Here is a 27,589-nt window from a genome sequence, read left to right on the forward strand (position 1 = left end):
CACTTTCGCTTCCCTGCCTGCTGCTACCTCTATGGCACTTTGTATTTTACAGTAAAAACTGCAGCAATCAAATTCCTGTCTAGAGAGAATGCTGTTTATGTGGTCCTATCAGACGATCAGAGCGAATAGGAGACATATCTGTCTGGGGAACTTCACTACGTGGGCTGCCGAATTCTAATCAGCGCACCTGGCTGTCCCTCTATTTCAAACACACACTCTCTCATGAACCACTGTGTTGAATTTTCATCTAGTTCGCTGCCTGCACCTACAATAAACATTAATATTGTACCCGGACAGTTTATAGTCGCTGAAGATGCTGCCCAGCATGCCTGGGGGGGGGGGGGGGGTTGTTATTGTTCTCATTATTATCTTATGTCTTAGGGGATGCGTTGGGGAGATCTGTGTGTGCTATGAATATATTTTATTTTGAATGAATCATGAATCATTCATCACTTATTGACATGCATTTCCACGAAACCATGGGTGAAGGAGCTAGTTTTGAGCACCTCCTCCTTCTACCACAGTACACTAGTGGTTCAGTTTGTTTCCGTGTATCGTGTTAATAAAACGTGTTCCTATAGAGAGAAGAGGTTCAGCTTCGCCCTATGGGAATGGGAATGAACCACTACTGTATCATATTAGCGATGGATTATTTTAATAACGAGGTTCCAGACCATTGTCCTACTACAATGGCAGCGAAACGAGTGCGGAGTGGATGAGATGTTTTGTAGGGTCAGGGTGCAGGAGCTCCACAGTGACCAGGGGCACAACTGAGGCCCAAGTGTTCAAGAATGTCTGTCAGCGGCAGACATTCTGAATCCCTCACATTAACACTTCTGTTGAGATGTGATCTGTATTGTGTATTTACTATTTATATGAAACTCTTATTCTGAAGCACCAAAATGCTCAACAGGAAATGCCTATTAACGTGTGCATAAAACTGCTGAATAAATGGCTGGCTTCAGTTGTGTTGACAAGCTGAAGGAGTGGATGTAATTGCTGCCTACTCGTGTGTGTTATTTATTCTCTTTTCCTATGATGTCCAACTAGCTCCCAGGCTATCTAGATTCCGTCTATCGCTGTAATGGCAGCTCTGCCAACAGGTTATGGGCCCAGCAGGACGAAGGATAATGGAAGCCAGTGGAGTCGGATTTGTTTTGATGGAGATGAACGGAACTTTGAATTATGGTTGGTAAAGTTTCTCGGGCACCTTCGGCTGAGGGGGCTGAAACACACTATATTGAACGAGCCTGATATCGACAACGGTGGACTCGATGAGGAAGAAGCCGCAGCCGAGGCGAGAGCCGCTGAGGACGCCGAGAAAAATGAGGACACATACGCTGAGCTAATTCAAGTACTCGACGATAAAAGTTTGTCTTTGATTATGCGTGATGCAGCAGACGATGGGAGGAAGGCGTTACAAATTCTGAAGGATCACTATGCTGGCAATGGGAAACCAAGAGTGATTAGTTTGTACACAGAGCTTACTTCGCTCCAGAAGGCTGCTAATGAAACAATTACAGACTATATTATTCGAGGTGAAGCTTCCATCACGGCACTGAGGAATGCGGAAGAGACTTTGAGTGACGGCTTACTGACAGCTATGATTCTGAAGGGGCTCCCAGAATCATATAAGCCATTTTCCATCCACATTGCACAAAGTGACGACAACATCACCTTCGCCGAGTTTAAAACCAAACTGAGGAGTTACGAGATCACTGAAAAGTTCAGTAGCAATTCCGGGGCTGACAGCGTGATGATAATAAGAGGCAAGTACAAAGACGTGAGACTGTGCTGTTACAACTGCGGCCAGAGGGGGCATAAAGCTTTCGAGTGTGAAGGTGCTGCCGGTCAGAGAGAACAGAGACAGTGGTGCAGTCTTTGCAAAAGTCCCACGCACAACGATGCCAACTGCAGGCGGAGAAGACGGAGAGACAACGTCAAAGTGACGCAGGATGAAGAGGCGCACACGTTCACCTTCAAGGTGGGCCAGGTGAACTGCGACTTGGACGGCACCGGGAGACCGAAGCAGAGACTATGTCAGGGCATTGCTCTGAGCATTGGGCTGATGGTCGACACCGGGGCTACGTCACACATTGTGACCGACGTGAAGAAGTTCCGAAACTTCGACGAGAGTTTCGAGCCACGGAAGCATGTTCTGGAGATGGCTGATGGAGTGAGGGCCTCTGGCAAAGCGCTGAAGAGAGGTGCTGCAATAGTTTGCCTGAGAGATGACAAGGGCCGAGAGGTGGAAACGATGCTGAAGGGGGCGCTGTATGTTCCATCCTTTCCCCAAGACATTTTCTCAGTCAACGCAGCGATATCCAACGGAGCCACAGTCTTCTTCAAAGAGAGACAGAACAAGCTTATCCAAAAAGATGGTACGACATTCGACATTAAGGTACATGACAGGCTGTTTTACTTAAACACTGTTGATAAGATTACTAATGTTGATGAATGTCATGGGTGTTATGATATCAAAACGTGGCATGAAATTCTAGGACATTGCAACTACGAAGATGTGTTAAAATTGCAGAATGTAACTGACGGTATGGGAATTAAAGGCAAGGTTGATATTTCCAAATTGTCATGTGAAGTGTGCACAAAAGGTAAATTTGCTCAGAGCCGAAACAGAAAGCCAGACAAAAGAGCTAAAGCTGCACTAGAACTTGTACACACTGATTTATTTGGACCAATCGATCCAACGGCTAAAGATGGATTCAAATATACTCTAGCATTTACTGATGACTATTCAGGAGCAATTTTTGTTTATTTCTTGAAATCTAAGAGTGACACAGTCAAAGCTACAGAGAAATACATTGCTGATGTTTCACCTTATGGGAAAATTAAGTGTATTCGATCAGATAATTGTACCGAGTATGCTTCTGGTCTATTCCAAGCATTGCTAAGCAAAAATGCCATCAGACATGAGATCTCAGCTCAGAATGGGACAGCTGAAATAAATAGGAGAACACTGTTTGAAATGGCCAAATGCATGCTGATTGAAAGCAGTTTACCAAAAGAATTGTGGACATATGCAGTAATGACTGCTGCTGTTATTCGAAACAGGTGTTTCAACAAGCGTGTAGGACAGACCCCATATTATATGCTGACAGGAAAGAAGCCAAACCTTTCGAGAATGAGAACATTTGGGTCACCATGCTATGCATACAAGCAAGACAAGAAAAAGTTGGATTCACGATGTGAAAAGGCTATCTTTGTAGGCTATGACAAAAACAGCCCAGCTTATTTGGTGTTTTATCCTGACACAGGGAAAGTAGCTAAACACAGATTGGTAAAGTTCATTCAAAGGGGTGTCACTGAGAGTCAGACTCAAACAGAGCAAGAAATGGAGGAGGATGATGATTGCAGTATGAGAAGGGCTGTAAACCATCTGCCTGAAGTTGGGAAGGCTAGTGTAACCCCAAGAGAGACACAAAAACAAGATGCAGAGTCAGAGATGAGTGATCTGGTTGACATTCAGGCAGGTGAATGTAGCCAGAGTACAGAGATGAGTGATCTGGTTGACATTCAGGCAGGTGAATGTAGCCAGAGTACAGAGATGAGTGATCTGGTTGACATTCAGGCAGGTGAAAGTAGCCAGTGTACAACATATCAAAAAAGAGAGAGGAGACCACCTCAATATTTAAAAAATTACGATTGTCAAGCTAAATCTGATGACCAGGGAAATGTAACCTTTGATTATTGTTATGGAGTGATGAGAGAAAATGATACATTTACCCTGACTATACTGCCAGAGGGCAAGAATGCAGTGGGGGTGAAAACCAAAACGGGGTGGTGAAGCATTGTCACAACAGAGTAAAACAAAACAAAAGAAGGAAAAATAAGTGTTTATTTGTGTTTGGGTGATCTGATTGTGATTTATTTAGTCTGCTATTTATTAATCAGTATTTGAAAAATAACATGTATTTGGGAAATGACATGAGTATTTGAAGTTTGATGATTGCAACCAGTAATATGATGTGATGACAGATGTAAAAGAGATGCTTACATTTTGCACATATTTATTGAAACTTTTATTGGTATTGAAAAGGATTTGTATTTATTTTGAACAAAGTGATTATGTAATTGATGTAAAATAAGATACAATGTTTAACATGCAAGTTTTAAAGTTGTATTTTATTGTTTACCAATATTCGATCAAGTGGGGGTGTTGAGATGTGATCTGTATTGTGTATTTACTATTTATATGAAACTCTTATTCTGAAGCACCAAAATGCTCAACAGGAAATGCCTATTAACGTGTGCATAAAACTGCTGAATAAATGGCTGGCTTCAGTTGTGTTGACAAGCTGAAGGAGTGGATGTAATTGCTGCCTACTCGTGTGTGTTATTTATTCTCTTTTCCTATGATGTCCAACTAGCTCCCAGGCTATCTAGATTCCGTCTATCGCTGTAATGGCAGCTCTGCCAACAACTTCTTTTGGGGAATCTTTCATAATAAAAGGCACTAGAGTGCCACGCAGATGAGGCAGATTTTACTTAAAACCCCCAAAACCGGGAGGCAAACTTTTCCCTTAGTACCTCACGCTAACTCGTCTTATGTCTCTCTAGAAGCATTAATATTCTAAACAGTTTGATATCAATAAAAAGGACCAAAATATGTGTATACACGTCCAAGGCACCCCGTGGTTTTGATTCTAAAGACACGTATACACATCTTTAGCATAATTCGTATTAAAAACCCATGCCACTACACATCCATACACAAGCACAAAATAGAGCAGACTACACTTAGGACTTTAACCAAAACATATTCTTACCTTTAATAACGTCCAAAGCGTGCTGACCTCCTCCATTCTTCTGTGCAAATTCCTTTAAATCCAAATGGCGAGGGCACTGGTTTTCAATGCTGAGAACTGCCAATCCAGACAGTCTTTCCTGGGACATTAGTGCTTCTATATGTCTTGATGATTTTCAGTTTTGAAAAATATCTCTCGGCACGTACGGTGACAGTATGGTTAAAAACGGCTTGAGAGAGCTGGTAGCCACGTCTGTGACACTGGGCACAATGTAGGCATTTCTCAGTAACAGAACAGGAGCTCGATTTAGCCTTAAGGAAAGCAGCCGTGATGGGAATTCCCTTGAAAATGTCTTTATTGTAGATTAAAGCCACACTAGCCTTTCTGCGGATGCATGTAGTGTAGGCTTGCTCATTTTCAAAACATCCGCTCTGCTGCACCTGCCACCAGGTGCCCAATCTCAAGCCCTTGAGCCTTGAAACCTCATTGACTAGTGACGTCAACTGTAAATGCTTGAGGGTGAGAGGCAGCAACATTGGGCTCAAAATTGTTGTAAAAGGATATGGGGCAGCACTTTGAAGATGAGTCCGCCATTCATGACACAAAAAAAAACTGTTCTTATTCACAGCCAGTGCTTTAAACATATAACCAAACAGGTGTAGGCTTGAAGCCGAGGCTTTAGACGAATTATTTGTTTACAAACATTGGGACTGCATGGGCACCGGGCACGCCGCACACGGGTGACTGTTTCATGTAATCAATTCCCAACTGTTCTCAAACCTGCTGTTTTTGGGAGCGCTGCATGGTTTCAATTCATTCAACCTCCTCTTGTGTGTTGGCTAGTGAGATGCACTAGGAGACATTTATACTTCATTGCGCAACAATGCACGCAGAGAACAGCTGAGCTAGCTCGCGACGCGGAAGCGACTGAACTTGTGAGCATATAGGTCTGGACGTCCGTGCGCGACACCATCGGGGGACGAAGCATAAATTATACTTGATGTGCTGCAGGTGCGCTTGCAGCACACTCACTGGACGCGGCAGGAGCGTCAGAAGAAGCTGAAGCCCTTCTTCTTCGTGGGGTTTTTAGACAGCTGGTGCTGGATGGAAAACAAGCTCCACCTCCGCGCCCGACTGCCGCGACGGCCAGATTCCCGGAAACGCTCTTCTCCGCGGCAGTCGGCGGCGGAGGTGGAGCTTCTTTTCCATCCACCAGCTGTCTAAAAACCCCACGAAGAAGAAGGGCTTCAGCTTCTTCTGACGCTCCTGCCGCGTCCAGTGTGCCTACGGACGGTGACTGGGAGAAAAAAGCATCTGAAAGTTTGATGATCATGATTGAACCCCTAGTCTGATGGATTTAAAATAGGGGTGTTTTCCCACTCCCCACACAGAAAGGAAATATATGAACATACATGTATGCCAATATATTATATATGGAAAATATAGCCAATGCAGAATATATGCTGCATATTGTTGTCCATCTATGTGATGTTGCTGGCAAGATGGCAGCCATGTGCATCCTACTATAAATGAGCCATGTCTCTGCCTGTGTGTGTGCGTGTGTGTAATGCATGTAACTGGAGAACCGTTTGACCCACCGACTTCACATTCGACACACGCGATCCACACCCCGGCAGGGAGTTCAGTGCCAGGTATAGAGTCGGTCGAACCCACAGTTCTCCAGAACCACCACAAAGGCTCTGGTCAGGCTCTGCCAGTGGGCCTAATGAGGCCAACTCCTTTCACCTGGGCCAGGCTCTGCCAGTGGGCCTAATGAGACCAACTCCTTTCACCTGTGCAATTTCCAGCCTCTGCCTCAGCCAATTGAGGCTCAACCAATCAGGCTCTGCCATAGGGCAGAAGTGATTGCCAAGTACACTTTTCACAGTCAGTTTGCGTCTTCAGACACAGGCACATACACAGATCTCCATGTGGGACACCGGCTGACAATTAAAACGGGTGCTATAGGTTCCCAAGTTGCATCCCAAGTAGGCCGAATTTTACCTACCATTTTACTTTTTACTAGACTTTACTAAAGATGATTGTTGATTATGAGGAAGGCCAGTAGTAGACCTGTAGTAAGGCCTCTTCTTAAACAATGACCACGGTCATGGCTTTAAGGACGTTTAAAATGTGTGTTCAAGCAACATGATTTGAATGCACTGCATGGCGTGTTCATGGATCTTCCTGAATCCTGAGGGTAAAACACACACTAGTGTGTGTTTAGTTAGGTTCAAGGATCTTCCTGAGGGTAAAACACAAACTAGTGTGTGTTTACTTATATTCAAGGATCTTCCTGAGGGTAAAACACAAACTAGTGTGTGTTTAGTTAGGTTCAAGGATCTTCCTGAGGGTAAAACACAAACTGACCGACGACATACAAAGGGACAGAGGCTCGAGCCCACCTTCCATGTCTATCGCAGGCCCGGCGCCACCGTTTCATGTACATCATTTATTGTTATGTGAAGTGAGGGGCGCTCTTATCATACATCATCATGCATCATCTCATACTGGCCAATCAGAATGCTGCCTGTTGCCTGTGATTGGTTAGCTGATTTGCTCGTCTACATATGACCTAAATGTTTAATTTACGTCATATTTAGCTTCTTGAAACATCTTGAGATATCTTGAGACATGTGGGACATCTTGAGATATCTTGAGACATGTGAGGACAAAAGCTGCATAGTAAATAATAGTAGTCAATAGTAATAGACAGTATAGTAAAAATCACACCTGTGTGAAGTGAGGGGGGGCGCTCTTATCATCGTACGTAATCATGATGTAAAATACGGTAGACACTCTGATATAAACTTTTCCATTCATTGTCAACGGAATTTAATGTTTGTGTAGGACAAAGTTTGTGAACATACACTAAAAGCTGGATATAGCCTCAAAACTAGCCATAAAACATGATGATGTAAAACAAACATTGAGACAAAACAAACATTGAATCCTCTGTATTGTTTTACTTACTTTACTTTATTTGTTTATTTAGCAATTTAGTCCACAGACATCAAACATCAAATAGCTACAAACAGGACTGGCATACAGGACATACAAATACCTAGTACATTTCAAACGTAATAAGACTAGTAAGAATAAAAATAAGAAAAGATTAAACTATTATTAGGGTATGGTTACTCTATTTTGGACTAAGCGTCCTACATGATCACAAGACAGGACAATTGTCCTTTAAAAGCTGTGAAAGTGGGGATCTCCCTCAGTGTGAGAGGGAGATCATTCCAGTATTGACAACCTTTTATGGACAGTACATTTTGACTGAAGGTAGACTTTCTGCCATGGACCTCACAGTCACCCCTGGATGCAGACCTGGTGTCATACCCTCTGTCTCTCTTTTTATGTATACATTCCTTGAGAGGAGGAGCTAAATCATTTATAAAACATGGCACTCTTGAACTTTCAAAAGTTTTCAAAATTCAAAAGATTATATTTTTCCAAAATGGCACAGTGATGATATGAGTTAATGGCCCTTTTGAAAGGTTGTTGTCAGTGGTTGTTGTCAATGGCGTTTTTAAAACAAACATTGAACTAAAGACAAACATTGTTTTTGTTTTCACCTGTGTGAAATGAGGGGCGCTCTTGTCATCGTACATCAATTTACAGTTTCAGATGTTTAATTAATAACTGAAAGTTAATGCACTGGGACTTTAAGGAAGCTCCAGACATGAGGCAGATTTTAAAAATCACACCTGTGTGAAGTGAGGGGCGCTCTTATCATTATACATCATCATACATCATCTCATGAACAACTGAATTTATGTGATTGGTTAGCCGATTAGCGATTATGACGTACACGTGTATTTTCGATGGGATTTAATGTTTGTCATATTTGAGGCACATACGGGTATGACCTAATTTCTCCTTTCATTGTCAATGGCAAATATGAGACGTGAGGGGACAAAAGCTGTATAGGAGGCCCTCAAAAATGCCTTAAAAAACCCAAATCCCAACATTGAAACCTTTCTTATTTACGTCAACATCAACAACCAATAAGGGACCACCGAGGACACGCGCCTACATACCCAGCCAACCAAGTACGATCGCCGATCGCCGTACCTTTTACCCACACAACATTGAAACATCTTAATTACGTCACCATCAACACCCAATTAGGGATCACAGAGGACAGGCCTACATAACATAGGCTACAATACATACGCAGCCGACCACAGTACTTGCGTGCTGTGCTTGCGCAAGTAATAAATTATGTTGGAAGTTCGAACTGGTTATGGCCAAGCTACACCGGGCATGTGTGCGTTTGACGTAAATGCACTGCGCGCACAAAATACTCATGAGAAATGCCCCGGCTACACCAGATCTGTGGCGCGCGGGAAGATATATTATACGCGCACATGGGGGCATACGCACGTAATCAAAATAGAACCGATCCTATTTTTTGAGCACGCATATCCGTGGTCCGCGGTATCCGTGCGTCTGGTGTAGCTGGTATCATTGACATATATTGTTCCTATCCAAACACGCTGTTGAGTGTGAGTGTACGGATTAGGGCTGGGACTAATTGCGATTAATTACGATTAATTAACTACAGAAAAATTAATGCATTAAAAAAATTAACGCATTTTAATCGCACTATTTTTTTCACCGCGGAACGTTGTCACTGGACAGTTTTCAGACGGACCTGCGCACCAAGTGTCCGTGTCCTCTTCAGACAATAACACCACCAGACACCGCAGACAGTTCACCAGACTGGGGGAAGCCGCTAATATCACTTTGCTTGTCCCTGTGGATTGGAAATAGGATTTAAAAGGCTATCCGATGGTAGCGTGGATTACAGCACAGTTGTGTGCAATTATTCAATAAGGAATTATTACCCCTATTACTACAAAAACAATGTTTTATTGCTTAAACTTATGTATTCACTATTCATTGATTCACTAGTATACCAAAATCCATTTGAAAAAATTGCTTTCTCACTGTTCTCGGGTAAAATAATGATATGCGATTAAAATGCGATTAATCTAGATTAATTAATCGCAAAGCCTCTGATTAATTAGATTATTTTTTTTAATCGAGTCCCAGCTCTAGTACGGATATAACTAAACTTTGCTGTTTCATAGCTTCGCTTAATTACTGATTCAACCTTCCGTAAAGGAGTGTAACAGACAGGTATGGTAACTTGTGATTTAAACACACACCGTTATATTACTCAAGCACACACTTCCTCAAAGTTGCAATAATGCTCGCAAACAATCACTTGATTTTGGCCATTTTATTAACTATTATCTAATAACACACTCATTCACATACAAACACACTTCTACTAAACTTGTGTACAGTAAAGCCTGATTTGCCTTAATTGTTCTGACCCGTGTTTTAAGACTTAGTTCAATAGAGTCAACTAATTGTCCTTTTAGCCAAACATTATTCCAAGAGTTAGCGGTGTTTAGGTAACTAATAACTGCAACACAAAAAGAATACAAACACATACAAACACACATTTACCCCCCAATTATCTTTATTAATATCTACATCCCTGAGATACTGTAATTGGTTGGTAAGAGGATTTCTGTTCTTATATAACACAGAGTATTTACTGTATAGACAGAGTGAACTTCTTAATAGCACCATCATCTATACATAAACGACACACACATTAAGTTACAAAATATAAACTTAATAATATAATGAGGCCACTCACGGAATAAACTCGACAATGAGACTTTAAAAACAGAAAGTCAGAAAAAAAGATCAAATGGGGATCAGTGGCCCTAATGAGTATCAACCTGGGGGTCCTTGAAATGAGGTACGACTGTACGAGAATCACTGCTTTACATGATTCAGCTGGCATTAGTACAGTACAGTTTGTGCGGGATAAGCTTCAACGAGGCGTGGCATAAATCTTGAAGGGGTATGGAATGCGTGTGACTCCGAAGATTCCCTCTGTACTGAGCTTAACTCCGTCCAGAGTGGAGAAGCTGAACTTCTGTAGTAAAGCGACAAAAAACAGGAAGAACTCCATTCTTGACAGTCCCTCTCCAATACATGCACGCTTACCTGTGAGAGAACAGAAACACACCCATGGGAGAATTAAGACATAAAGGAAGTCGAATCATTTCTCTCAATGTCCATTTTCAATGCATGTTATAATCTGCATAATTTGCCTAATTTGCCCATCAGTGACAGGATCCCTAAGAGTTTGGCCCAACAATCCGGATCTTGATCAGGGGGTTGACTTTCAATTTGATGTCCCTCTTACCTGCAGAGAAGGGCAAGAATGCATCCCTTTTCACAAACTTGCCATCAGCATCTAGGAAGTGTTCCGGGTTGAAGACGTTTGGTGTCTCCCATTCATTCTTGTCAAGTAGCACAGAAGTCAGGTAGGGCATCAAGCTGGTTCCCTATAACCGGAAAATAATAAGTCCGTTATTTTACTGGCTCTAATGTTTGAATTATTTCTGGCTTATATTTACAGCAACATAAGTGCAGTTATATGTGACCGTATGTTGATTATGTGATTTTAACACAACCAAGATGTATTTTTCTATAATACAAATTACCAACGTAATTACCAACGTTTTATTTTTATTATGATTGATACGTAGCTTGCAGAGTTAGTTCAGTCAGATATACTTGAGGGGTTTCATGCTGTGCTCAAGGGCGCATACATATACTCATTTCGAATGATGGCGTTTTATTGTGCCGAGCAGGGAGAAAAATGTAGCAGAGCCGAACGCCAAGATAAAATATTATATGCACACTTGTATTCTCATTCTATAATAAATATTGGTTAAATCTACTCGTGAGTTATCTGACTGAACTAAAGCAAGTCACATTGCCAGAAGGATAGAGGCAGTATTGTGTTTAACTCAGTATGTGGATTAACTCCTCAATTAATCAAACATGTCATGTATATATCATGTATTGTATGTCTATTCTTCCATCTTCCTATACTATTTACACTTGCATACCTTTGGTATGAAATAACCACCCAGTGTTGTGTCCTTGGCGGCCAACCTGAATCCATTGAGAGGTACAACATTTCCCAATCTCTGTATCTCATGCAAGACGGCCTCAGTGTAGGGCATGTTGACTTTGTCGGCCCAGTTAGGTTGGCGGGACTGTCCAATCACTCTGTCTATCTCTGCCTGGACCTTCTCTGCGTGGGTGATGAAATAGAAGGTTTTAGAAAATAAACAATATTAGCAAAGACATACCTGTACAGATCCTAATGGGGATTAAATATATATTTATTACAATTTATGTTAAGCTTTACTTGTACGGTACAAGTAAACCTCAAGATTGAATATACATTAAAACCCATTTTAGGCGGGAACCCCTTTTGGTGTTAGCATTACATTATGCTTTAGCTATTTAAAAATAGCAGATCTACAAGCTCGTAGCGTGCCACTCGGTGGCGCGCTACGAGCTTGTAGGTCTGCTATTTCTTTTAAATCGAAGAACATAGCTTTTTCAGAAAATATCAGGATGTAGAAGACATTTTTAGAATCTGAACTCAGGTCAGAATGGGTTAACAACACATTATGGGCTTGTGTGGATGTAGCCCAATCCCTGCTTCTGGTCAAACTAGATTACCTACAGGCCTTTCCTTTTGGTTGGGTCGGATACATTTGCTATTTGTTTCTCACAATTTAATAAGCCTGGCATCCCTATTTGTGCCCTTTTCCCCCTATCTTTTGAGGGTTGCTAGCCCCTCCTTATTCAGCTTCACAAAGACAAATGGACAATTGTACGTCATGATGATGTACGCTAAAGGCCTATTCATAGTCTGGATTTTCGGTGGTGAGGTGACCACCGGAGCTGAAATAACGTTGAGCCGTGGTGAGTAAAAACAGAGAGAAGGGCTGGAGCGGTGGCGGTGGTTTACTCTTCACCGCGGCTCGTGACGTCATGTTGTAGTTCGGTGGTCTCCCCACCACCGAAAATCCAGACTATGTATGAGCCTTAAGAGCGCCCCTCACTTCACACGGGTGTGATTTTGTTATTTAAATAGCCGATCTACAAGCCCCCCCCCCCCCCTTTGAACCCTGTAACCATCCACTCTTACTTCTTAGGCATCTGTGTATGGTGTTCTCGGCAACACTCACCTTGGATATGAGGGTTGTTAATAAGATATATTGTTGCCCACTGCAGTGTGGTGGAGGTGGACTCCGTACCAGCGAAGAACAGATCCACAGTGCACATGATCAGGTTGACTTCATTAAAAACCTCATCATTCTGAAGGGAGAGATACATTTAATAAGGGAAGATTAGCTAAATGTGTGGCAAATCTGCAAAAAAAATACTTACCACATAGCTTTCTTCACAGATGTGTTCATAAAGGTGTCTACAATCACATGTAAATTTGTTCCAACATGTCAGATGCTACTTAAAGCATAATGAAATGTTGGGAATTTTGCCTTATATTGGTTGTTAATGGTACCCCAACTTTCAGCAGCTGTCACAAAGTTTCCCAAGCGGGAGTTGGGTTGGAACGAATTTATATGTTATAGTAGCCACCTTTATGAACACATTTGTGAAGAAAGCTAGTGGTAAGCATTTTTTGCAGATTTGCCACACATTTAGCTAATTTTCTCTAACTAATTGATGAGGAGATAACTAAAGAGATGGAAATGTGTAGACAGTGGTGGAAAGTAACTGTGCGTTTACTTGTACAAATTACAATTTACTGGAGTACTTCCAATAATTTCACTTCTACTTTCTAATCTCAGACATTTGAACTTCAGTTAGGCCTACTATAGTTACTTTGTAGATTTGTATTATTATTACAAAACCAGACATACGTTTGGAATTTGAAAATAGCCATCTACGCAAGCTCACAACTTGTAGATCCACAACTTGCTATTTCCAAAGGATTTCTACATTTGAAAACTTGTTAAATGGGACCTTCTGCACAATGAGTAGCCTACTTTTACTTTTGGTACTTAATGTAGGCCTACATTTTGATACCAATAGTTTACTTTTACTAGTAGTACTTTTACTCAAGTACATTTTTATTACCAGACTCTTACTTGTATTACAGTGTTTCTACATTGCAGTATTGATATACTTTTCGTGGCTTTCCCGTCGGGATCGGGAGCCGAACCCTGCCAGACTCGATCATTACCAGCCAAGGTGCCTGGACCCCTGAGCCACGGCCCAGGCCACTGAGGCCAGTATACTTTTTCCAAAAATATGAGTAGGCTATTTATTGCACCATTGACTGTAGGTGAGAAAAGATGACTTGACAAAATCTGAGAAACTGCTCGTAGGCCTACTTTATCCATCTCCATGAGGAAGGTGTCCATGTAGTCCCGTGGGTTGCTGGGGTCCAAGTCCAACTTGTGTCTTTCTAGCTCTTTAACGATAAAGGCCACCATGGCTTTATGGCCGCTGAAGAGGGTATTGTGAGGGCCTGGCAGGTGCTTCATCAGTCCAGGAAATGCATCGTACATCTGTTTGAAGTAAATAACCAAATCATTATTTAGTGAGGTCGGTTCTGTTCCTAAAGACGAACAAAGAAAACAGACCTCTTCACCAAATAGCACTACATTGTAGGCCTACCTGCATTTGTTCCCTACTCGGATACTAGTTACTATTTAGATATATGTTTAGTGTGGTAGTGCCTTTGGAATGGCAGTTTGGAAATGTTTAATAATTGAATTAAGTTAAGTTAAATGTTGAAGTGTATTGTAACAGTTCTTACTGTTTTTACTGCTCTCTAGTGGTGGAAGTAGAAAGTGAAACTAAACTCAGTAGAGTCAGCATTTCCCCATGGAACAGTGAGCTGTGCACAAAGCCTTGGACATTATTGTCTGTAAGTACTTTGAAGTTCTAGTTAATCGGTTCAAAGATTATATTTCATGTACAATGTGATGTTTGCAGAATGCCTTTGTAGCTGGTTATTATGTGTTTGGTAATTGTGTAAAAACATGTCGTCTGCATGTTAATTTACTGCTGCAGTAGCAGTAGCCATTTTCTGTGTTTGACTTCAACATTGTGTACTAGTACCTATAGTTCAGTGCAAATAGCCTACAAATAACTATGCATACTATATTACTCACACACTGCATATTTACATGTGTGCTAATTATTTTGTTTGTGTAAATTCAAGAAAGTCAAGCCTTGTCTCTTTATTGGAGGATCTCAGAAAACTGTTGGGCACGTGTTGCAAGGGCAGCATATTTAGGTATGTGTTTACTTCAAAGTTATTTAGATAGATGTTAGGTTTATAATTATCTACCTGTTTTCTTACACATTATTTAGACTTTTGTTTTTATGCATCCATATGTCATTTTATTATTGTGTTTCCTTGGCTTGCTGTTATGTGTAAAGCACATTGAATTCCCTTTCCTTGTTGCAACTTGAGCACTTCTGTTGTAGTGGACTACTGGACTAGGGCTCACTCTTATTACTCTGGCCACACACGTAAGTCGCTCAGGATGATAGCATCTGCATATGCCTTGGGCATATACAGTACATATAATAATAATAATAATAATAATAAAATTTACCACATTGTTTTGGATACACACATGAAATTAGTATTCAGTATTGGTATTACTGGCCTCCCGGCATGTGCACATAAGCCTCTCCAAATGATCCAGAATGCTACATTGCTACAGCACACTTGGTATTCAACCAGTCTAAACTTTCATGTGTCCCCCTTCCTGCTCCCTCCTTTGGCTCCCAGTTACTCCCCGCACAGAGTACAAAACACTGATGTTGGCTTACAAGGCAACCAAAGGTATGGCACCCCTATGTCTTCAAAGCTAATTCAGATCAGCTAACACAGGGAATCTGGCAGAACCTTTGGGACAACGGTCTACATGTCCCAGACTCAACTGTGGAACGAACTCCCCAGTGCAATTAGAACTGAATCACTCCCAATCTTCTCCTGTATGAAGACTCACCTCTTCAGACTCCACCTTGGCCCGTAGCACTTTCCGTAGAACTTGCCCTAGCCCTGACCACCTTCTATGCTTAAAGGCTAAAATGTAATTTAGATAGCATGTTATATAGACGGTATAGTTTAAATGTACAGACTATTGATTTTGTATTACTACTGTTAGACTATAGGTTCTTGGTTTCCTTATGATCATAGATTTTCTATGCATTCGATGTATTACCTTGTTGTCCTTGCTTACTGTAAGTCGCTCTGGTTTAAGTCTGCGACTGCTAAATTGTAAATACACTTTAACTCTTTAAACTAATACTTATTATTAAAATCATCCCCAGACTTAAAAATATATAATCTTTGTTGAATGGCCGATAGTGAGGTTCTAACTTCGCATTGCTATTTAATGGTTCACAATAGTCTTCTGGCTCAGCAGACACATTTTCTTTGTCTGGATACAGCCATGTGTCTCTGAGGTCCTGCTGTGTCCTACATGAGCCAATATGGTGCCCTCCAGATAGGTCGTCTCAGACCTACATGACCCCATATGCTGCCCGTTAGATGGACTGTCTCGGCTGTATTTTTCAGCATGGTCTTGAAGTCATTGTCGCTGTAGTCAAACCTCTTCCCAAACACCAGCTGGCAGGTGATGTTGGACACAGCATTGGTGTAGAGGGGGCATGGATCAAATGGTTCACCTGATCATAAAGACATCAAGAGTGAACATTCTTTAAATAACAAAGACAACACCTTATATAGCGCACATTTTCAAGCGATTCAGGAGATATTTGTTTTCCACTCACTCATACACACATTTTCCTTTGCACTCTTTAGTCTTTTTTATCATAGGCCTACCAACCTTTCTCCCTCTCCATTTCTTCTTGTATATAGCAACTCTCCTCAATGATGCTCTCCTCTAAAGAGCGCTTTCCTACTCCAAGTTTGCGTAGGATATTAAGGGTAAAGCGACGCTGTGTCTTCCATGCTTGTCCGTTACTGAAGAACAGACCAGCTGAAATAGAAAGGGAAAAACACAATACATCGTTCATCATCTCTTTGCATTGTCTGTCTGTTTACAATATATTTGCATTTGTGATTCTGTGTCTTATAGTGGAATAGGAGGCATCGTAAAGAAGCAAATCGGTTTCATTGATTGACCTGTGTCCCCAGAATACAGTCTGTTATGTACTGGGCTGTATGGCCGATCCACAAAGTTTTCTGCCTGGGTCACCAGGGCTTCCTTCACCATCTTGTACCCAGTTACAAACACTGTTGTCTCTCTTCCCATACGCAGACAGAACACATTCCCGTAAAGGTCGCTTAGCTACGGAGGCAAGACAAGAAAATAAGTGGCTGTTGTTGTCCAACATGTGACTCTAATAGAATACACATTACACATTCAATGTCAATGAAAAAAAAAAAAAAAAATTATATATATATATATATATAATATAGTACAGTACAGTTTATGAAATAGTGTTAGTACACTAATTAGTTTAGTGTTTGGTCTAGTTTAGTGTTTTTTCTAACGGGTATCCTCTGTGTTTTCAAATAGCTGAGGATTATTGCTGTTATTATTTCAGAAACATAGGGTGGCATTGCATGCAGTTTTTTCACATGCTTACCCTATATAAATATCCACACGGGCATGCGATTGCTTACCTTGGTGAAGTAAAGGTGAAAATGTTTGATGTCAATGCTGAGCAAGTTTCCTACGAGAGGTAGAGCCAGGGGTCCCGGGGGGAAGTTGTGTGGATTCCTGTTCTTGAGGAAATTAGCTAGCAGGAGAATGACTAAACTCGATAGCAGCATTGTCCTGAGATCCAGTGCCAGAAACAAATTATAGAGCCACCACATGGTGAAGGAAATGCAAGGGAATAAGCGAGCGTGTGCAAGAAGGACACTGATGAGTTGCAGTGTGATGGGCTGGTATATGGCCCCTGTGCTGCTGACTTACACCTTGTATATGCATATGTAGGAAGAGGAGAGAGGAAGGGGTGTGTATACGCCCCTCTGATGAGGGACGTATACACCCAGTGAAAAAAGAAATAACTATAAGATTGGTCACGTTATTACATCACACAGCCTGTGACATGCATTTGAAATTTGAATGATTGATCCACTTATTTTTCACCCAATCTTACCCCGATTATTAGAACATTGGAACAATACAACGACTGTGAGGATATAATTACCCACATTTGTCAGGCTATTAGATGTAAAGAATAATTGTCTAAATTACCAAAAAAAAAAAAACATTTTACACAGACGTCTAATAGCTCATTATTGCTCAGTGGGAAGTTCAGGATGATGTAGATCATGGGAGTTGCTAGTAAAAGTCTCCATTTACTTAACTATACATCTTGTGCTTTTGTCACATAACCCACAAATCCCGTCACTCTGTCATGAAGTCCCGTCACACACCGCAGGGTCTGTGACGAGGGTCCGGTCCTAGAACCCACAGCCAGGTAAACAGTACAACTCAGACAGCCCCAGGGCTGGGAAAAGCAAACTTTTCTCACTTATCGCCTCCAGTGAGTGGGGGTTAATACTGGGCTTTTCCCCCTTTTTATAGTGTCCATATTTGTCCGGCTCCTTTTTAATGGTCTTTTCGTACAGTCGTACCGTGCATTTGCCTATAGCAGGGGTTCTCAATGTTTTTGGCTGGGCCCCCCTGAAAATGCTTTGGCCATGTCTCAGCTCCATATATGGAGATCTAAGGGTGGCAGCGGCGGCAGTGTCTTGAGTGAGACGCAAGAAATGGACGAATACATCGTACCGAGTAATCATAACCCACCAAGCAGCACCGGGCCACCATCTTCTTCTTCTCGTTGATGTCAACCACCTCAAAAGTCGCAGTCGATGGCCACCGGTCTGAGGAAGATGCTGAGGCTGTTGTAATAATAATAATAATGAATTGCATTTTTTAGCGCTTTACAATGGTTCATTCATTCATACATTGGGAGGTGAAGCGGCGAACAGTCGACGCCAGCGTCCTCACTTCTCACATTCACGCACCAATGGTGGAAAGCTCACACCAACCGACTCATTGGAGGCAATGTGGGGTTCAGTGTCTTGCCCAAGGACACTTCGACATGTAGACAGGAGGAGCCGGGATTTTAACCGTCGACCCAGGGATCATTGGACGACCTGCTCTACCTCCTGAGCCACAGCCGCCCTACAAGATGCTGTTAATACAATTTTTAATCAAGCTAATTATTTCAAAAGATCAAAATGTTTCATTTAAAAAAATCCATTAATTAGAGGTGGAACATTTCTTAAGTAGAAGTTGTGAAAATAACAGATCTACAAACTTCTACGAGCTTGTAGATCGGCTATGGGGAGAAATTTCTCTTTTGGGTCTCGAGCTACACAGTTTGTGACCCACTGACGTCAGAGTCTGACAGTGACTCACAGAGCAAATATTTAATCATAATACCCTCTCCCCTATAGCTTTATCCTGTGTTGCTGTTGTTCAACTTCTCCAATCAAATCAAACACTTGTTCCTGTGTTCAATAAATAAGGGAATGAGTAAGCCCTCATTGTAGACTGATGCAGCATGAGGTAGGCTATATTCACTTTCAGTGCTATACTGTTATAGGTGGGGAGAGAGTGGAGGGGGTCGCTTTGATGCTGATATCTCAAGTCATCTGGAAGTGTGAGTTCAAAGGAAATACCAAAATAGAGCACAGTACTCCTGTGTGAGTATTACACCATATCCGTACTGTCTGTCCAAAGATAAGGTGATAAGGTGAACTTTATATTTGATCAAAGATTATGAAAGAAAATAAAGTTATATTCTCTGAAATTAATTGTTTGTGTGTAGTTGGACTATTTGAAGTTGAACAGACAACTTGTTCCCAGGATGCGCCTATTGGGGCAATTATGCCAAGACAACCATGTCAAAAAGGTTTAATTGTACTGTGATTTCATTATATAATGGTTAAACTGCATATCCTTTGGTAGAATTTAGGATTGGCTGAAAAAAACAGTTTTTCTTTATCCCATGTTCTTTTTTTATTAATATTTTCAAAATATTTTCAGAAATGTCAAAAGTAAATCTGTAATAACAATTTTTAGATTTTCAACTGATTTTCAGAAATCAAACAATATCGTGTATAGCTTTTAGATCAGCTTTGGTCACTATTTGAAACAGGGTTGAAGTAGGCTAATGAATTCACATGTAGCCTAAGGTCACGGGAGGCAGTTTATCATTTAATTTGGGATTGGCCTTGGGTCTCGAGCTGAAACGTTTACTATAGGTCTATTAGGACTACAATTCACAGGCCACAGTACACTACATTTTGGACTACAATTCCCTTGACACACACACGAAATAGATTGTACAGACATTAAGACATGAATGAAGACGTGAATGCCTTGACTCCTTCAAAACCGCTCTCAAAGGGCACCTACGGACGGCTACAATCCGAAACCGGCCCCCGTAAAATCTGAATACCCCCACCACCCCACTGTTTTTTTTTTTTGGGGGGGGGGGGGGGGTTACCTCCTTTTTCATTTCCTGTTTTTGATTATTTGTACGTCTCTAAATGTCCTTAGACCCTATATTGTGGACCCTATTGTAAACAAGTGTAATGCTTTGTCGTCCACAGTTAACAGTTTTTTGTATTGATTTGTACTTGAAAAGTACTGTAATTCTGCAAACTGTTAAAGAGTCACATATTAAAATAAACGCAGTTTATAGTTAAGGGACACAATAAAACAACAACCTCTGCATCCACGGGATGCACTGCTGTACTCGGCATGTACATAAAAAAATAAAATGAATATAACCATATGAAATGAAATGGGAGTTAAATGCTGGAGTTAAATATGACTCTTAACATCGTTGAAGTGGGTCTCATTAATGTCCCTGTGACTCCTCTAAAAGACCACCCCTGCATCCCGGGACTCATTACATTGAAAACCTATTTACATCACTGAATAAATATACTTAAATCAATCAATCAAACCTTTAGTAAGCTTTATAAAATAAATAGATAATGTTGCATTGCAAGGTATATTGGCACTTTACAACCACTAGAGGGCAGTCTCGTAATAGTATTGAATACTATTTTTTTGGACTACTGCATTTGAATAGTTTTTAAATCTCTTGGCTGAGTAGTTAATTCAGTTCATGCAATTTAAAATGCTTCTTTTGCACAATACAAATTATTCCAAAATCAACATATAACAAATTGGGCCAAATCGAATTGGCCCAATTTGTTTTTTTGGAAGGTTAAATATCCCTTTAACACAGTTTTAGACATTTAATCATGCAATTCAACAATTCTTGTAACATTTTTAAGAGTTGCATCATTTGTGTAAAATGTGTAGCTACCCTCATTTCAAGCCAGGGATAGGGATGTGCATAGATAGTCCCATCATCAACATGCTCCCGTTATGGCAAATATATCATTTCATCCCATACGGCCCTGCATTGTGGAGTCCATGAACTCCTCATAGGGATAGCATCATCTCCTGCAGAGCCTGCTGGCGTACAACAGTGTATTGTGATGCCAGGATATCCCTCTGCCCTCATCCGCTTCAAAGCACTTCCTCTGGGTGACATCAGCTGGGGCGTTGGTACTCAAGGTGCCCCCTTCATCTCAATCAATTTAGGCTTTGTGCTGGAATAAGCAAGGCCCTCTTACTCCAGCAACCCTACACAAACATAAAGATTTACTCATCCTTTACCTTTTCACATGGGAGTGTAATGTTTCCCTTGAAGTATTTTGCGTGTCAAAGACAACAACGAAAGTGTTTTCCTTTTCTATACTCTATTCTCATTTATCAGTTGATTTTTCCATCTACATCCCTCTCTTTCCACCCACTCCTTAGTCCTCATCCCTCCTCAAAAACTATATAAGGATCAAGAAAGGCATGCTGCCAAAAAGGTCGATAACAAAACAAAAGTACATGAACAAAGTGTGCTGCTTTAGACTGATGTATCTTGAGACACTGAACTCTTAAACCTCCATAACAATGGCATTATGGCAGCAATGGAAAGAACTCGGGAGAGTGTGATAAAGAGTTGCAACCTGTTCAGGTAGGCCAACTGTAGATATCTCAGGAACAAGATGCTGCTGCAAACAGGATGTGTGGGATGGAAGTCTGAGAGGTAAACAGAGGCTGTTGTCATATGTGGGACTCTGTGTGTGCGCACGCAAGTATGTGTGTAATGATGAATGTGTGTATGAGAACAAGAGAGAATGTGTGCATGCATATGTCTGGATGAGAGGAGGTAGAATCTTATGTTAACTGCAAGTTAACATGTACAGGTAGGTCAAGGTTTCAAAGCACAGGGATCTGATATGAGACTTTCTGCTGCCTAAAATGAAGGATAATTCCCATGGTGTGTGTGTGTGTGTGTGTGTGTGTGTGCGTGCGTGCGTGTACACGTGTAGCCTGTGTTATCATTGCCTGTTAGGGGATTCCCATGCAGGTCCTCTGATTGAAAATCCCTCTTCCAGGTATTCTGTCATCAACAAAGGCAACGGCGGTATTTCTGAGATCAAAGTGGCCTCATCCCCGACAACAACCCCCCCTCCTTGCCACCTCTGACCACTGCACAATGCTGTTGACACTTATGGGAAAGATACGTAACCTAGAGCAGTGGTTCCCAAACTTTCTCATGTCAAGGACCCCCAAATTGACACTAATTAGCTCGCGGACCCCCATTTGAAGAAATGTGCCATGGACCCCCATAAGAGAAGATGTTTACGGCTTTAGCAGTGATTCTCAACCCGTTTAATTTCAAGGACCCCCAGTTTGACATGCATTAGTCTACGGACCCCCATTAAATGCCATTTCTATCTCTGGGACCCCCAATTTATGTTGTATAATCAATATTAATTTAACTCTGAGAGTGTACAAATGGAGTGTACAAACGTGTGTCATTTAGCTGGGGACCCCATGGAACTCCCTCAGGGACCCCTGGGGGTCCCCGGACCTCACTTTGGGAAGCACTGACCTAGACAATGCATTGCAATTCAGGTACTGAAAATGGCTCTTAATGAATGAACAAGCGGCTGAATGAATGAGTAAGATGCACCCGTGGAAAAGAACAACAGAAACCATCCTTTCTATAGGCTTGACACCTGGCCTCTCACCTGGTGCTTGTATCACTATACATGGGATTTATTAAAGGGAATGTATAGGAAGTGGAATTTTATATCCAAGTAAACTGTACCGACAACAAAACACATCTGTCTTTTATCACCCCGTAGATAGGGATGATAAAACGGCAGATTGATTCCCATGGATTTGGACTCTGTTCCACAGTGATACCCTAGACTTATATGTAATGCCCTGTGATATTTCTATGCCACTCTCCAATGATGTGGCTTATGGATGAGAGCTGTTGCTTTGAGAATCCCATTTCTACAAGCCTTTTAAATAGGAGGTTAGCCTATAGGCTTAAAGCATTTGTTTATTTTTATTCTGCAAGGTTCTCATGGACCATTGTCAACTTTGGAGATAAGAAAAAGGTGTATAATGTCCTATACTGATATCGTAGATTATAGGTTTGTTTGATTTCTAGCTTTGAAAAAAAGGTATTCATACTGTATGTTCACAGATACTGATTGGAAAAATCACAAGAATGACATAAACATGTCAGTGAATTAAGTTCATACATGTTCTGTAATCACAGTTTTCAAAGTTCTATAGACGCCTGAGGGCGCTAAAGGGCGAGGTCATGCGCACACATCCACCTGGGTGACAGCAGACTGCTGGGCGAGCACAGGTGCTTTCACATGGGGGATCGGATCAACATATGGAATTAATTCTGTACTGGCCATATGGAGTGTGTCTTGAGTGTACAGGGTTTGATGAGGTCAGATCAACATATGGATTGTCGGGGGCTGTGTCTTGAGTGTACAGGGTTTGATGAGTGCCCAGGTAGGGCCGGGCCTTCATTTTCGGGCCTGTTGAGAACTCTAGTTTTCGCCGGCTGCCGGTTGCGGCTGCACTAATAACTTTGGGGCAGGCCCGTCTAAAGTTGTAATGGACAGGTATCAGTCAAAAGGAAGACATCGAAGAGGAAGGATTAATGGGGAAGGATCAATATATGGAATGTCAGAGCAGGTCAGCTCCATATATGGAGATCTAAGTTTGAGGTCAGATGTAGAGTTGCTGGCCAATATTGATGACATCAGGGATCTCCATATATAGGCTTAATATTGATGACATCAGGGATCTCCATCCCTGATGATGTCACGTGATGTCAACTCATGAGGCATGACCATATATTGTCATGCCTGGGGGTGAGTGACTAACTGACTGACTGACTGACGGGAAATGCGTGATTTCATAGTAAATGCGATTCGCGGTCACAATTAGGCTTTTTTTTTTTTTTTTTTTTAGATATTTGTTATGACTTTCGCCTTTATTTTTTATAGAGGGATAGGGTAACAGTAGGCTGACAGTAAATGGGGAGAGAGATGGGCGGGTGACATGCAGTAAAGGCCGTCGGGATCGGGAGTCGAACCCACAGCACACTGCCAGACTGGATTACCAGCCAAGGTGCCCAGACGGCTACGCCAGCCGCCAGGGCTGCAATTAGGCAATTCTTTGGGAACACAAGGCGATTGGATGATTTTGAATAGGGCATAGCAGACTGTTTTCTTTTGAGGACATGTGGAGACTTCTCCCTATTGCTGGACCTGATCAGCCATATCTGTCTTTATCATGACATTCACTGTGTGCATAGCTGCCTCTCCAGACTCTCAGTTAATCCGCTCACTTAGTGTGCCGTGCCCGGTGCCCCTGTAGATGAGAGAGACCTTTCATGCTTGTGTACTCGTTAAATTATCTCCTCATCACATTTTATTTAAACTCAACGGATTTATGTTTATTTAGCAAGTTATGGGGGCTCGCTTCCATGTCGTTCTCCAACGACTTGTAAATAAATCAGTTTAACTTATTAAGCAGTTTAAAAATCGCCTGGTCTATGAATGTGACATCTTGGGATACATGCAAGTCGCCATGAAGACTCCTCTTGAGTCAAAAGCTTGAGAAATCATTTTGGAAAATACCTAACGTCAAGATTATTGCATACAGGGCACAGTGTGGCATGCACGATCGCCATTAATGTCTATTATTATTTATATGTTTATCCCCATTCCACACTTAAGTGTTGCTTAAATAAATTACTGTAAGATAACTTAGTGGTGTATATATTTGCGCTGAATGAAAAATTAATTTAGGCAGACATACTATACTGTAAGTCTGAAAGACAACATTTACATTGGATATAGGCTGCTTTTCAGCCATGGATATAAAAATGTCAAAGCCCATACCAGGAAGACTTATCACAGGCAGTCTCACATGGCCTGTATCATTTATGGGCCAGACGTCTCTGAGCTATGGAGGGCTTGGACTGAGGACCAACCTCTGACTGTCCAGAGAGACACGCAGACCTACATTGCTTTGTAGGTTCTGAAAAACTGGCCACTATAGAACCTGAATTCCACAGCTGATCGTAAAGAGGACAGTTTATTACTCTAATGCTAATCAGATTTTAATGGCGGAATATTTTTTTGCTGACTACATACACAGTATCATAGAGCTCTTCTGGTTTGCTCGCAGCTACCTCCACTCATAAAGAACCAAGCAGAGGAACACTGGGCTCCATTGCTGTAACTCTAATAGTTGTATAGGCCTACACAAGGCATTGTCCATTGCTGTAACTCTAATGTAGTTGTATAGGCCTACACAAGGCATTGTCTATTACGGACAACAGTCTTCTCCTCCTCCTGAGGGTTCATAATCATAAAGCAAAGGCATGGGGTCAGAATCAGACATCAAACCATGCTTTTCCTGGCTATTTTTTTTCTTGGAGCATCTTATTTCACCAGTGTCCTTTATTCAGTGCTTCAATACCAGTATTATGTATTTTCAATTTGAGACTTGAGGTCAATTTATCACACGTTTAGGAATTAAGGAGTCTGCCTCAACAAACTCAAGGCAGATTATGAAAGCTTTTAACCACTTATACGTTTAGACTTTGTTGCATGACACTGTCACTTGGCAAAAATAGCCAATCTCACGATGCAATGCGACCTTGTAGATGGTGAACAGATGTATGAAATACAAATGTGAGGCCTGTAACCCATGTGGATACATGTAAACCAAGGCTTTGTCTGATACAGGCTAGATGCCAGCTAGAGGATAGACCCATTGTTGAGGGAAGTTGTGTTCTGCTGTCATAGTGAATTGCCACACATTTGTGTGATGGTTTTTTTGTCCTTTGTCCCGTGTCGCACTGTTTATGTATGTTTATCAAGATTGTGGCAAGGACATAAAGGCCTGTTTTGAGACAAGAAAACAAAAATCTAAATCTCCCCTCTTGTCTAGAAAGGCAGCTATTTTGATTTTCCTCACGTACACAGGCACAGACTAGGTCAAGCGGGCAAAAGTCTTTCTATTTGAGGACTCAAATGGTCCTCATGAAAACATTCAAACTTGTTTATTTTTGGATTATGCTATAGGCCTATGTGTGTGCACAGACATGCACGCACAGACATGCACGCACTCGCGCACGCACGCACGTTAAATGGTCACATTTGTTAAAACGCTTAACCACTTACCTACAACATGTTTATGAATTATTTCGAAACTGGCTGATTTACAAGCTCACAGGGCGTGTTTTGCTGTTGTTTTTTTAGAGGTTTCACCTAATGGCGTTGGCTGTCTTTGACTAAACTTCCCTCATATCTGATCAGCATGTCAGTCTGACATGAAATCTGGCCTTGGGGTTCATTAAAAGGCCTCGTATTTCACGTTCATATTTAGACTTGGACCATGAATCTTTGCAGCTTGGAGTGTTTGGCTAATAGGAAAATGACCCAAGGCTATAGGGTTAGTTCTGAAATGCTATTGGCTCTCGGCCCCTGCAGGTGTGGGATTTTTAAGAGGTCTCTTTATTTGCAGAATCACCTGAAGTTTTCCCACCTCTGGGCCTGTGCACCTGTGCAGTACGTCACATAGAATCGCCCACACCCCAGGGGCGGCATTAGAATCCATCCGTCCATGCAGAAATGTCATTCGTCAAAATGTGGACTCACACACACAGCTGTCAAAGCGTTTTGCTCTTTACTCCCCGTCTCCTTAATTGTTCAGACGTGGAACAAGTTGAGGTATCGCTTCAGCACCCCACTTGCAAACCCGAGGATTTAGTTTTCTGCTGAAACGCGATGACATCTCAGTGTTTTTGTGGTTTGCGACCACTACACCCTCCTAACCATGGCAGCGCGAACCAAAACAGCTTGCAGCTCACTCCTATTGTTCTTCGCAAAAATACAGACATGCATGCCTCTCAGCCAAGTGGGAATCTTAGGGTAGCTTAATCTTCCTCCTATGACCTATGTGAATTGTTTGCACATGATAGTTTGGCAAAGCCAACCGCTTTGCTCATAGTGTTAAGGGTAAGCATAAAATCATCGCTGTTGGGTAGAAAACCTTTTATGTTCAAAACCGTTACTTTTCAGGAAATGGAAAAATAACTGTTTTCCAATAGATCCAATGTAGTTGTTATTTAGTCACAAGCTCTTGTTAATACTTTTTTCATTGGTTAATTATTTATAAAAACCCACAGACAGACTTTTATCGCTTCCAACCTGCCGTTGCTATTTTAGTAGGTGAACATTTTCAAGAATTTCCAAAAGTAGCTGAAATATAGTTCTATAGATCATCTGTTTTTGCTACTTTTAAGCACCACTGTCATACGATGATGTTTGAAATAGAGAATTCATTTATAATATAAAACAAAAACATGCAAGGTTTCTGTCTGACAGTGACGATAATATGACGATAAGGTGCATTTTTATAGCACCTTTATGCAAAGTGCTTCACAATGTGCATTCACACACTGATGATGAAGGAAACCATACAAGGCACCAACCTGCACATCGAACAGTTACCGGTTCAGTGTCTTGCTCAAGGACA

General features: G+C 41.5%; 2 protein-coding genes across 2 annotated transcripts in view; both read right to left on the reverse strand.

Annotated features, from left to right (window-relative positions):
• Window positions 1–27,589, reverse strand: part of dnajc12 (DnaJ (Hsp40) homolog, subfamily C, member 12) — a 281,213-nt gene that overhangs the window by 34,937 nt on the left and 218,687 nt on the right. The gene's annotated exons all lie outside the window — the stretch shown is intronic.
• On the reverse strand, window positions 10,624–17,451 carry LOC310865720 (cytochrome P450 2J2-like; the record flags this gene model as incomplete). The annotated part of the gene is made up of 9 exons (XM_083774930.1): window positions 10,624–10,799; window positions 11,002–11,143; window positions 11,714–11,901; window positions 12,851–12,980; window positions 14,021–14,197; window positions 16,177–16,337; window positions 16,499–16,651; window positions 16,798–16,963; window positions 17,302–17,451. 9 exons carry the CDS (start codon window positions 17,449–17,451, stop codon window positions 10,624–10,626), a joined length of 1,443 nt encoding a protein of 480 aa, XP_083631056.1.

The sequence above is a fragment of the Protomyctophum parallelum genome (assembly GCF_964188405.1).
Source record: "Protomyctophum parallelum genome assembly, chromosome: 10".
NCBI lineage: Eukaryota > Metazoa > Chordata > Actinopteri > Myctophiformes > Myctophidae > Protomyctophum > Protomyctophum parallelum.